Source organism: Herpailurus yagouaroundi, unplaced genomic scaffold (assembly GCF_014898765.1).
Source record: "Herpailurus yagouaroundi ecotype Mexico unplaced genomic scaffold, PumYag 140, whole genome shotgun sequence".
In the NCBI taxonomy this organism is placed as follows: domain Eukaryota; kingdom Metazoa; phylum Chordata; class Mammalia; order Carnivora; family Felidae; genus Herpailurus; species Herpailurus yagouaroundi.
In genome coordinates this window covers 94,202,426-94,213,661 of record NW_024412395.1, presented here as the reverse complement: position 1 = coordinate 94,213,661, position 11,236 = coordinate 94,202,426, and the positions used below count along the sequence as shown (strand labels likewise).

The following is an 11,236-nucleotide window of genomic DNA, read 5'->3' as shown; positions in this document are numbered from 1 at the left end:
AGGAAGGAAGGGAATACAGCCTGGTTTCAAGCACACTTCCTGAACAAAGGCTGTAATGGTTCACCCTCTCCAAGAGGATCCACCTCATGTGGGGGCCAGGGAGGTGATAATCCAAGCATCTCTCACAGTTCCTCTAGTTTCTTGCCCCTTACTGACTCTAGGAGGGAGGGAATTCTACAGTGCCCCTGTTGTTCTTTTAACATAAGACCTAAGGTTTTAATCCCGGGGGACGCAACAAAGGTTGGGAAGAGAGAAAGAGAGAGGAAGAAAGAGAGGGACATCGAGTTGTGTTTTAACACATCTGTGAAGTTGAGTTTAATTTATTCTGTGTCCTCTTTCATCAAAAGTTACTAAGAGGGGCACCTGGGTGGCTCAGTCAGTTGAGCATCTGACTCTTGATTTTGGCTCAGGTCATGATCTCACTGTTCCTGAGTTCAAATCCCACATCGGGCTCTGTGCTGACGGTGCTGACAGAGACTGCTTGGGCTTCTCTCTCTCCCTCTCTCTCAGCCCCTACCCTGCTCTCTCTCTCTCTCTCTCTCTCTCTCAAAATAATAAATGAACATTTTTTTTTAAGTTACTAACCATCCAGTTCTTTCCACACCCAAAGAATTCAGATCTTTAAGCGAAAAGGATTGGCGTTGGTGATCATGATATTATGCGCTACAGATGGCTTGATAGAACAACGGATTTATGCATCCAGATTTGTACTGAGGATGTGCAGTTGCCTCTGGGCAGAAACAAGTCGTTTCTGTGTTCTTTCCTAGGCATTCATGGTGGCATTCATGGTGGCTCTTTCCTATGCATTCAGTGTGCGGAATGGGCAGAAAGGAAGTGAAGGGGCCGCGTTCATGAGATCCCCAATTATGAGTAAAGTATGCCTGAGAACTCACCAGCCTAGGTATATATCAACATGGATACCCGCCCCCCTCTCACACACCAAATGCCTGAATAGATCCTCACTCTGTGAACAAGATATCCTTATATAGGAACTTTGTTTCGATGGGGGCACCTGGGGGGCTCAGTCAACTGAGTGTGTGGCTCTTGGTTCCAGCTCAGGTCATGATCTTGGGGTTCCTGAGATCGAGCCCTCCCACGGGCTCTGTGCTAACTATGCAGAGCCTGCTTGGGGTTCTGTCTCTCCCTTTCTTTCTGCCCCTCCCCCACTCATACTCTCTTTTTCTCTCTAAATCAGTAAACTTTAAAAAACAAAAGAACCTTGTTTCAGTAAATAATAGTGATCCACATATCAATTGGTGAGAACTTATTGAAAATCTCTTGAGTGCCTTTCTCTATGGTCCATATTTTTTTTTAATGTAAAATATATATGAAACAGCCTTACATGAGAAATTATTCTAATTTCTTACACAAGAACAACCCAGCTCCTCCAGGATCGTGGACAAGCTACCTAACGACCCTGATCCTGGAATTCAACCATAATAATACCCACCACACAGGGTTGATGTAAGGATTAAATAAATAAGTTAATATCTCTAGAGTGCTTACCATATCCCTGGCACTGTTCCAAGCACAAGCGATTATCTTGGCCCTGTCCTCTCAGAGTATAAGGTGCCTGACAGCAGGCACAAAGGTAAAATAACAAGGACCAGTCGAGCCCAGATGGCCATCCCAAACTGCGGACTTATCTATCCCGAAAGGAGGAGGCTAAAGTCAGGTAGGGGTGAAGCACACATGGGTAAAGTGAGCCTGGAAGAAGAAGGAGGCCTGTCATTTTCCATATCAGAGCAACCGTGGTTGAATAAAGCCTCCTCTTAAAGAAGTTTGGCTGTGAAGCAAAGGAGAGCGTGGTTGCTAGAGAGAGGCTCACCTTCTGCTCAAAAACAACCTCCACCCTCCCCTATCTCACCTCCTGTCTCTCCTCTACCCAATGCACTCCTGACTGCACCCCCTACTCTCTCCCTGCAGGAACCTACGAGCCAAATACTCTACAGGATCAAATAAAGCAAGCACTGGAAAATGAAGTCAGGCTCCCCAAGGGCTCTGCACAGCTCCGGGCACTCGGGAGGTCCCCCGTGAGTGGTATATGACCTCCCCAAGTCTGACACTTCCATGTTGAACTCCATACTGTTACTTTGCAACTTCGTTCTTAGCTGAGTTTTACTCTGCTCTCTTTCCTCAGCTGTCTTCCCCGAAACACCCAAAGGTGGATGATGAATCCTATCATTTTGCCCCTAGATCATCCCATCTGTTCCTGGACATTCAACTACACAACGCTCTACTTTGCCAATGCTCAAATCTACATCACCAGCTCCACTGCTCTCCTGAGCTAGTTACTTATATCCCATTTGTCCACTGAGCGCTTAAATAGACATGGTGTCTGTCCAGTAGACATCCCAATCCGGGCAACACTAAAACCAATACTTTCTGTCCAAATGTAGTTGCCGCTGCAGTATCTATTGGTGGTTATTCACTCAGGGCGGAAGGCTAGGGTTCAATCTTTCCCCTCAAAGCTCATTCTTTTCACCTCTTCTGTCACCTCAGTGTTTTATAATCCACTCCTTCTCTATCCCCATCACTGACTTGGGTCAGTGTCTTCTGGGTCTTAATAGTCAAGCCTTTTGTCCATGTCTCTCTTCATGGTAAACATTAAGTACATGTCACCCCCTAGGTGATTAACCTCCTTGTCCCTATCTACCAGAGCAGCGAATACATGAGGAGACACTGCCGAATCGCTAAAATTAAGTAGATGCAGATTTAATTCCCACCTCTGCTATTTACTATTTATGTGTCCTTCAGCAATTTCCTGAAGCCTATAAGGAAGTAATTTCTACCTGGGCGTTTAGTTTCCTCATTAGTAAAATAATAGGATTGCCATTAATTCCATATCCTTCTGGCTTTAACTAAAAGAAGATTTCTCAGACGAGGAGAAATGAAATAACCTAAGGTTAGTAGATCGAGAGGCTTGGCTCCAGAAAATCAGTCTGACTAAATGTTGAAGGAAATCGTCCCAGGTCCCACTGCTGAGCCCTTCTCCTGTAGATTGGGTCGCTGACCTCATACTGACTTTGTGACATCCCAGAGTAAGGAAGTATAAGTCCACAGTTGCCTGGTTTCTTTAGATGCTCCTCCCTGCCTCATCTCAAGGCTCAGAAAACCATTTTCAGGTAAATAGCCAGAAACCCCACACTGGGATTCTAACATCTACCGTGACTGGATGCAGCCACCCTAGGATACGGCACTTCTGCCCATCCCTTAGGACTCCATCTTTCTTCCGGAGCACAGAAAAAAGTACCACCAAGGACAGCCTGGGGGAGGAAAAGGATAGCAACTGGCCAGTTCTTCAGTGTGTGGTCCTGAAGGAGTGTAGGAGGAATACCGGGAGCAGTTGGGGGATGTGTAGGAGGAGGGGAGGAAGGAGGTGGTGATGGAGGCATTTCGGAAGAGCCTTCATTCATTCTCAGGCACATGGAATGGCCTCAGTGAGAAGCAAGCCACTTGTAAGTATCCATCAAGCCCGCATTATGAATAAGACATTGACCAGCTCTCCCGGACTATAAGGATGAATTAGATAGAGGTCTCTCGATGTAGTTATCTGAATGTTTACCATTAGAAGTGCCTTAAGTGAGAAGGAAGTTCAGAGACTTACAAATCGCCCTGTAACTCAGGGGACCTGAGGCTTAGTTGACGCTCTGCTATAATCATCCTAAAAGTATTCTTTAACAAGAGGCCGGTATAATCATCTTGCGCTGGGTCCCACAAATAACGTAGCTTATTCTGGGGAGACACGACTTGCCCAGCACAAGCATCCCAGGAAGTTTCAAGTAAGTCAGGCCAAACCATAGCGAAAAGGGTAATAAAATCATAAGGGAAATTCTGGAAAATGTCGAGTTGGCTTCGTGTGCCCACCTGAAGAACCTTCTGAGACTCCCCTACCCTAACCAGGGAAGCTTATAACCTCAGTTTTGTCTTTGCTTCTTTACAGCATGAAGAAACTGCGGAGCACTCGTGCAGGACGGTGCTCTGGAGAGGATACAAATCTTTCTGCACGGTGACATAGTCCTTACTGCGGTGACATAGATCTCTGCGGTATTACCTTCCACATTTTCTCCCGGAACAAAAATGAGGCTGCCCAGCATTGAGAATCTCTTGATCAATAAAATTGGATCACTGCAACACTCAGAAGAATCTGGGTCTTTTTGGGGGGCGGGGAGAAGGGGGTTATTACTAAAAAACAAAGGCTTTGTTCTGAAGGGGGTTATTACTAAAAAACAAAGGCTTTGTTCTGAAGATTTCACTAGGCAGTCACCCCTGCTGTCCCAGCATAGGGAGTGTGAGGGGCAAAGTGTCACCAAATCTCTGTGCTTTGGACTACAGAATTCCAGGATTTGTGAAGGAATTGCTTTGTTCCCCTTCGTTAGTGTAAATAGAGCTGAATCTACTCTTCAAAATGTGAGAATTCTGCTCAAAAGAACAATGTGGGAGCCAAACAGGCAACGAGACTGTCGAGCAAGCCTTCTTGACAGTAAAATGGCTCCTCCAGCATCTCTCCTCCTCTTTACCCTCTCTGCTCACCACTAAGAGCTGGAAGTGGAGTTTCATCAGAGCAGGCCGAAGAGATATAATTGGAGTGCGATGTTCCCTCTTGACCTCACCTTGGTCAGTGGAGCTATAAGAGGCATTTATGCTAAAAATACTCTAGATACACGGGGAGTCTCCTCTGACCAATGGACCCTATTGGCATGTTGGTCACAATGCCTTGCAATCAATTACAAAGGCATTAACCCTTGAGGGTGGCAACAGTCTGTCACTCCGGTCCTTGGCCCCTTTTGGTGGCAACTCTTCTCCCTCTCACAGGGCAGGTGTCCTCAAACTCAGTGACATGATTGTACTTGGCAGGTGGGATGATTTCAAGAGGGAAAAGTTTCCTGGAATGTGGCTCTCGGAACATGAAGGGTGAAGAGAAAAGCAGAGAAAGGGCACAGGAAAAAAAAAAAAAAAAGAGTCCAGAAATCTCAATAGTAGTGCCTCAAGGCACAGTGGCAATAAGCCTAGACTGGAGATGGGGAGATCTGGGCTTGAGATCTAAGTTTGCCCATAATTCGTGACTTTGGCCAAGTTACCCTTCATCCCCAGACCTATTTATTATGAAACTGTTCTCTAGCAACCCTACCAACTCAAAGTTCCTTACTCCAGTTGGTAGATGGATAAAACACATTTGTTCCTAAAGACCACATGAAGCCAAATGATTGAATATGTGTGATATTTTCATACCATAACACCCTTCTTTCTATTCAGAGGACACAGCCCTGTTTTTGTCTTATGGCTGAAGGGAACTGTGCCCCCAGTGAATTCCAGCAAGGGACAGCATCTTCTTCACGATGTTATAGACAGGGTTATAGTCAGTGTGGTCAGGGGAGTAGTTAATGTGAAAACATTATTTGGAAGTTTCTGAAGCATAAAATTTGGATTTACTTTGTGTGATATTACGCCATGTGGCCTTATTGTTAATAGTTACGAGAGGAATTGACATATTCAAATAACTTTTCATTAAGTCCGAAAATAACAACAAAAATAAAACTTGGAGTTCTCTCCAAATGAGAATTTATATGTGTGCAGAAGACCTCCAAATTCACACCCTGCCTCTAAGAACTATTTCCCCCCGGTTCTCCATCTTCTTTCAGTATTAGATTCCTTCACTGTGATCTTAGAAGTACATGTAAGAAAGAAAAGGCAAATACAGTGGAGAGTGGAGACCAGATCTACTTTTAAGTCAAGCAGGGAAGGCAGTGTGGAGCAGTGGAAAGTCTTTGTCTTGGGAATCAGCAATCTTGGGTTCAGCCATGGCTCTTGCACCATGAGGGTGCAGCCCTTGGACAAGCTTTTTGGCTTCTAAAAGAAGGGGTCCAGGTGACTCCTGAGGAACCACCCAGGGCCACCGCTCTTGTGTCTCCCGTCTTTTAGCAGCCCAATCTCTCTCTTCTTGGAAAATAGAAATTGTTTATGGAGAAACAGTTTTGGGAAAGCAGTCAAAAAAGATGGGAAAGAAGCCTGGAGGATAAATGGGAAAGAATCCCAACACATCTTCAGGCAGAACCCAGACATCATCCAAACCGTGATGCTCCCTTGTTTCCCAGAACTGGATGGAAAGAGGCGAATGGAGTTGAGTTCCCTCCTTCTTTGGTCTTGGGCCCTGGTTTCTCTTTATTCCCTACCGGAGACCTGAGATAAGTCCTGAGCTCGGAGACCTCTGCCCCTGGTGAGACCCCTCTCTCGGCAGATTTCCCATCCCATGGCCTGCCTGAGCCCCCTTCGCCTGCCCAAACAGCAGCAGCTGCAAGAGCAAAGAAGACAGGGTGTGCATGTGAACAGGGTAGAAGGTCCCCACTTCCCTGCTGAGGTCAACATCTGGAGAGACTCAGGTTTTAGAGAGGGATTTGGACTGAGTCATCAACATTTGTAAGGACTGTCAGCAACTTTTCCATGTTTCTTCTTCATAAGCCCCAATTCCCAGCCTGCTGGGAAGATCTATCCCTGGGAAGGCATCTCTTGGGCTAGCCAGGAAAACTAATGGAGTAAGTTTGAGCGGGAGAGGTGAGATGGGGCCCCACTAGAGGCCTGACGTCTGAAACAGTGATGCCCAAAGCCTGCCCCTCCCTAACCTAAGAGAGGGGCCATTGGGAGTGCTAGCACCACTTTGGCCATCCTTCTAGGAGATAAAGACACTATTCTGTTTATCCACCTGTCTTCAGACAAGCTAACACTCAGCCCTAGAGAGAGGGAGCTGATAGCTCCTCTTCTGAAAGGACAAAGAATTCGGTTCTCTCTCCATGTCCCCTTAGCAGTCAGAAAGCATCCATTCCCTTTCATGAAGAGAAACAAAATTAAGACCCACCAGGGAAGCCAAAGTATGGAGGAAATAGTTTCATTGGGATCTCTGGGTTATTTGAAGGGATTCATGTAACCACTCTGTGCCTCAGTTTCTTCTTCAGAAGAAGAAGAAGAAGAAGAAGAAGAAGAAGAAGAAGAAGAAGAAGAAAAGAAAAGAAAAGAAAAAAGAAAAGGAAGAAAGAAAGAAAGAAAGAAAGAGAAAGGGAGAAAGAGTAAATTACAGATAAGGAGACACTCAGCAGACTGAATTAACAGTTCTCAAAAAAAAAAAGGTTGGCTTCAGGTCTACCAAGTGTCAAGAGTGAACTCACTGTGCTCTATCTAAATTGCCCTTGGCTTAAGCAACACTGGGGCTGAAATGGAAAGAGAAACAGAGACAGGCAGCAATGCCCAATGCTCAGCTGTGCTCTGTCCTCACTCCAGGAGGTCTGATCCAGAAGCCAACCCAAACACCCCCAGCCCCACACGGGACAGGCCTGTGAGCACCTCCCCCCACACTGGGCTTTCCGCCGGTGGAGTTCTCAGCATTGAGTTTCTGAAATCAGAACTTCTCCTTAACCCTATGCAAAGGGGACTCTGTTGGTTTCTTCATCAGTTCCCAAGCCTGGCTGCCTTATTCTCTGTGATCTCAGCTTCCCCTTGGCAGAGTAGGTCTTTGGGAATGGGATGGACTTGAAAGTTTGGGGGGGGGGGGGGTGTTGGGTACAGAAATACTATCCACTCTCCAGGACCATCCAGAAAATGTCATTCCAACTCAGGAGGCCAGTTCCCCTGCCAATGCTTTAGCCAGCAAGCAGCCTCAGGAGCAACAGGGCCTATGACGGAAACAATGTTTTTTTCACCCTTCCCTGTCTAGAAATGCTCCTATGTGGTATTCAGAGTCACTCTGCGTCTTACTGTCTGTCTTCATAATCCCCAAGTAGCAAGAATGAAAAAATGTTTATTGATCACCTACTGTGGACTGCGTCAGTGCCCATGAGAAATGCAGTAGAAATAAAAAAAGCAAAGCCTCTGACTACAAGAAGCCTACTGTAAAAGTCAGATAACATCAGGGATCACCTAACCCAACCAGCTTGTTTACAAAAAATAAAGCAGCTGAAGTCCAGAGAAGTGATATTTATGCAACAGTCAGGACCAGAACTGAGACACGCGGCCTTCTCTTGAGATCAGACTCACACACACCACATAGCAATGTGGGAAACAGAACAGGGTATCACACACCTAGCTTTGGTTGACTTTGAGAACAGTATTAAAGGGCCACGGGCTTCGGACAAATTACGAAAAACAATGAGAATTTGAAAAGTTGGGGAAGCCTTCCCTGGAGAGGTGGGACAAAATGGGGAGGAATCAGATAGTCAGAAAAACAGAAGGACTTTTAGTTTATTCCACAAATACTCCCCAAATGCTTATTGGGCTCCCGCTCTGTGGCAGGACTGTTCAAGGCCTTGGGAACAGATAGGAACGAACGCAATTTTTAAACTGCTTTCATGGAGCCTGCTTGTAAAAGGAACTAGGCTGAGGTATATAAGAAAGTCCCAAGATACAAAAAAGGAAGGCTGGGTCCTGTTTCCTGAAGCTCCTCCCCCTTTGAACAAATCAAAGACTCCAACAGAACCCGTCTGGAAACAGGATAATAGAAAGTGTCACTTATAATGGCTTTTCAAGGACTCTGGGTTTCAAAACATGACTTGTCATTTTGTCTCCATAGACATCAGAAATATAGAGAATGGAACTTGAACGAGTTCTCTTTTCTATTCACCCAACTTTTGCTAAGAACTTGCTGCATGCAGGGTGTTTGGTTCTTGAATGAGATGGTGGCAGGGGAAAGAGAAGGAAGGAGAGAGAGAGAAAATAATGATCAAGTTCCATCGAAATGTTTTTCCAAGGGACTGAATGAGTATAAGTTATGAAGGACAAAGAAGAAAAGGTTGGATGTTGAATCCGTTACTGGGGAAGCTGGGGACGGGGACATCCCCAGCTCACACTTCTACTTGGAGCTCCACACCCAGGTACCCAGCAATCATGCAGTATCTCTATTTGGAGATCTCAAAGGCACCTCAACTCTGAAAAAGTTTTAGACCAAAATGCATGATGATCACTGCCCCCATGCCTGGCCTTTAGCCCAGTGAGTGGCACCAGCATCCAGGTCGAAGTATTACACAGAAACAAAAGCCACACCTTCTACACCCTCTGCTCTCACCAACCAAAGCCAATCCATCCATCACCAAGTCTGTATCTCCTGTCTACATCTATACATCCTGATCAGCACCCTTTCTGGCCCAGGCCTGAGCATCAAGTATTTCTCTCTCCTGAACCATTACTATTGTGTGACCTCTAGTCACTCTACCTCCCCGCCAATCCAGCCTCTACCCAGCAGCCTTTAATCTCACTTTACCTAACTCTTAAACATTTTTCCGTGGCTTCCCAATGCACTGGAGCCTAGTCTGGCCTCTGCCTCTCTCTCCAACCACATCCTCCACCGTGTCTGATGTAATTATCCTGCACCACGCTGGGAAGTAATTATTTACTGATTTGTGCAGATTTCTGATGGCTTTCTCCCTGATGAGGCTGAAAGCCGCCATGAAAACAGAGTCTGTCTGGTTTTATCCATAACCATCTTACATACTATCTGATCACAAATATTTAATGACTGAATTTTCTGAAATGGCTAAGCCAATGGTTCTCCACACAGGGTGGTTGTGCCCCTCCCCCCGAGGCAATGTTTGGAAATATTTTTGGTTGTCACCGCTGCTGGCATCTACAGGTTGAGGCCAAGAATGCTGCCAGACATCCTACAATGTACAGGACAGTCCTACAAAAGTACTCAGCCCATAGTGTCACAGTTAGAAGAAAGAGAAGTATTTATATTTTGCTCATGTTGAATTGGGTTTCCCGGAGTCACGTCCTTACAGAAATACATTTGTGATGTTCCAATGCTGTGAGAGACTTAAACACACATGCATGTGCACACACTCAAGAGCTATTAAATTCCTACTGGCAGGAGATGCCTATTTTTTTTTAGGGTTATTTATTTATTTTTGAGAGAGAGAGCACGAGGAGCAGAGAGAAAGGGAGAGAGAGAATCCCAAGCAGGCTGTCAGCACAGAGCCCCACACAGGACTCCAACTCACAAATGGTCAGATTATGACCTGTGTCTAAATCAAGAGTAGTAGGAGCTTAACAGACTGAGCCACCCAGGCGCCTCCAGGAAATACCTATTTTAATGGTCTCTTGTACTCCCCAGATGCCTGGCACAGAGCTGAAACTTAGTTGCTCAATGATACCTGTCTGGGAAACCTTATTTAATATTAAAAAAGGCCTCAAAATTGAGGACAGTCTAGAGCTGCATTAGAGGGGCCACCTTATTTCTCATGTATGACCGAAGTGTAACAAAGGCCAGGGACATCACAGGGGAGCCCCACCCACCTGTCAAGCCACACCCCTTCAGGGTCACAATGGCTAAGGCCTTAAATACCCAGACTCCCGGCCTCCGGGTCTTGCAAAGCCCCTCATTTTGGCAGAAGTTACAATGTCGACCAGCCGCAAATTCAAGAGTCATGGCATGAGGAGGGGCAAGAACCGAGCTCCTCACAGGGGAGTCAAGAGAGGTGGCAGCAAAAGAAAATACCGGAAGGGCAGTCTGAAGAGTAGAAAACGGGGAGATGACTGTGAGTAAGGGAGAAGCAAGGGAGTGATCAAACATGAGGGACTTGCCCCATGGGCCCTCCTTCTTGGATCCAGTTAGCTTTTCCAGGACCCAGAATCTCAGCCTGAGAATTTCATTTCCAGCCCCGTTCCAGGCACTGAGGCTGGAAGAGGATGAATGGGGGTGTTCTAACTGGGGTCCCTGTTGTAAACCTGTCCTTCCCTTCCAGCCAATCGCCATTACCGCTCCCACTTGTGATACCACCCGCGGGCTCTGTCCTGGTGGACTTCACACAATGCCAGGCAGCGACGAGAGGACGACAGCCAGAGAAGAACCTATCGTGTGGGTAAAATGCCAATCGTGACGAAATGAGGAATGTATATGTTGGCTGTTTCTCCTCAACATCTCAATAAAACTTTGAAAAGTTGGAAAGGTTTCCTTTTGATCTTTTGGCTGGAAAATGGGCTTGGGCAGACTTGGGAAAGAATTGGCCGGTGTGAAACCGTTCGACATAACTTGGAAAATATCACCGTAGTTTGTCCTTGACTCTGTCCGTGGGCCTCAGCACTGGCGGGGCACCATCACAGTATTCGGGTGTTGAGAAGGAGCTAGAACCTGGAGACTGGCACTGATGACCGCTATTTCTGAGACAGTTCTGGTTTTAGCACAACCCCAAACCATGGGCTAAACTAAAGCTAAAAGTCACGTCCCAGGAGTGGATACAGAATTCTCCATGCTAAT

The 11,236-nt window shown here is 46.2% G+C and overlaps 1 protein-coding gene and 1 long non-coding RNA gene across 2 annotated transcripts; both read left to right on the top strand.

The window, feature by feature from the left end:
* The first annotated feature begins 3,056 nt into the window (after positions 1–3,056).
* LOC121031048 (uncharacterized) lies at positions 3,057–4,140 on the top strand. The gene is made up of 2 exons (XR_005790533.1): positions 3,057–3,458; positions 3,944–4,140. It is a non-coding gene; the product is annotated as an uncharacterized LOC121031048 (long non-coding RNA).
* Positions 4,141–10,339: 6,199 nt separating this feature from the next.
* Positions 10,340–10,923, top strand: TNP1 (transition protein 1). Its single transcript, XM_040474661.1, has 2 exons — positions 10,340–10,517; positions 10,725–10,923. The coding sequence occupies exons 1-2, from the start codon at positions 10,379–10,381 to the stop codon at positions 10,751–10,753; spliced, it is 168 nt and encodes a 55-aa protein (XP_040330595.1). The 5' UTR covers positions 10,340–10,378; the 3' UTR covers positions 10,754–10,923.
* The last annotated feature ends 313 nt before the right edge of the window (positions 10,924–11,236 follow it).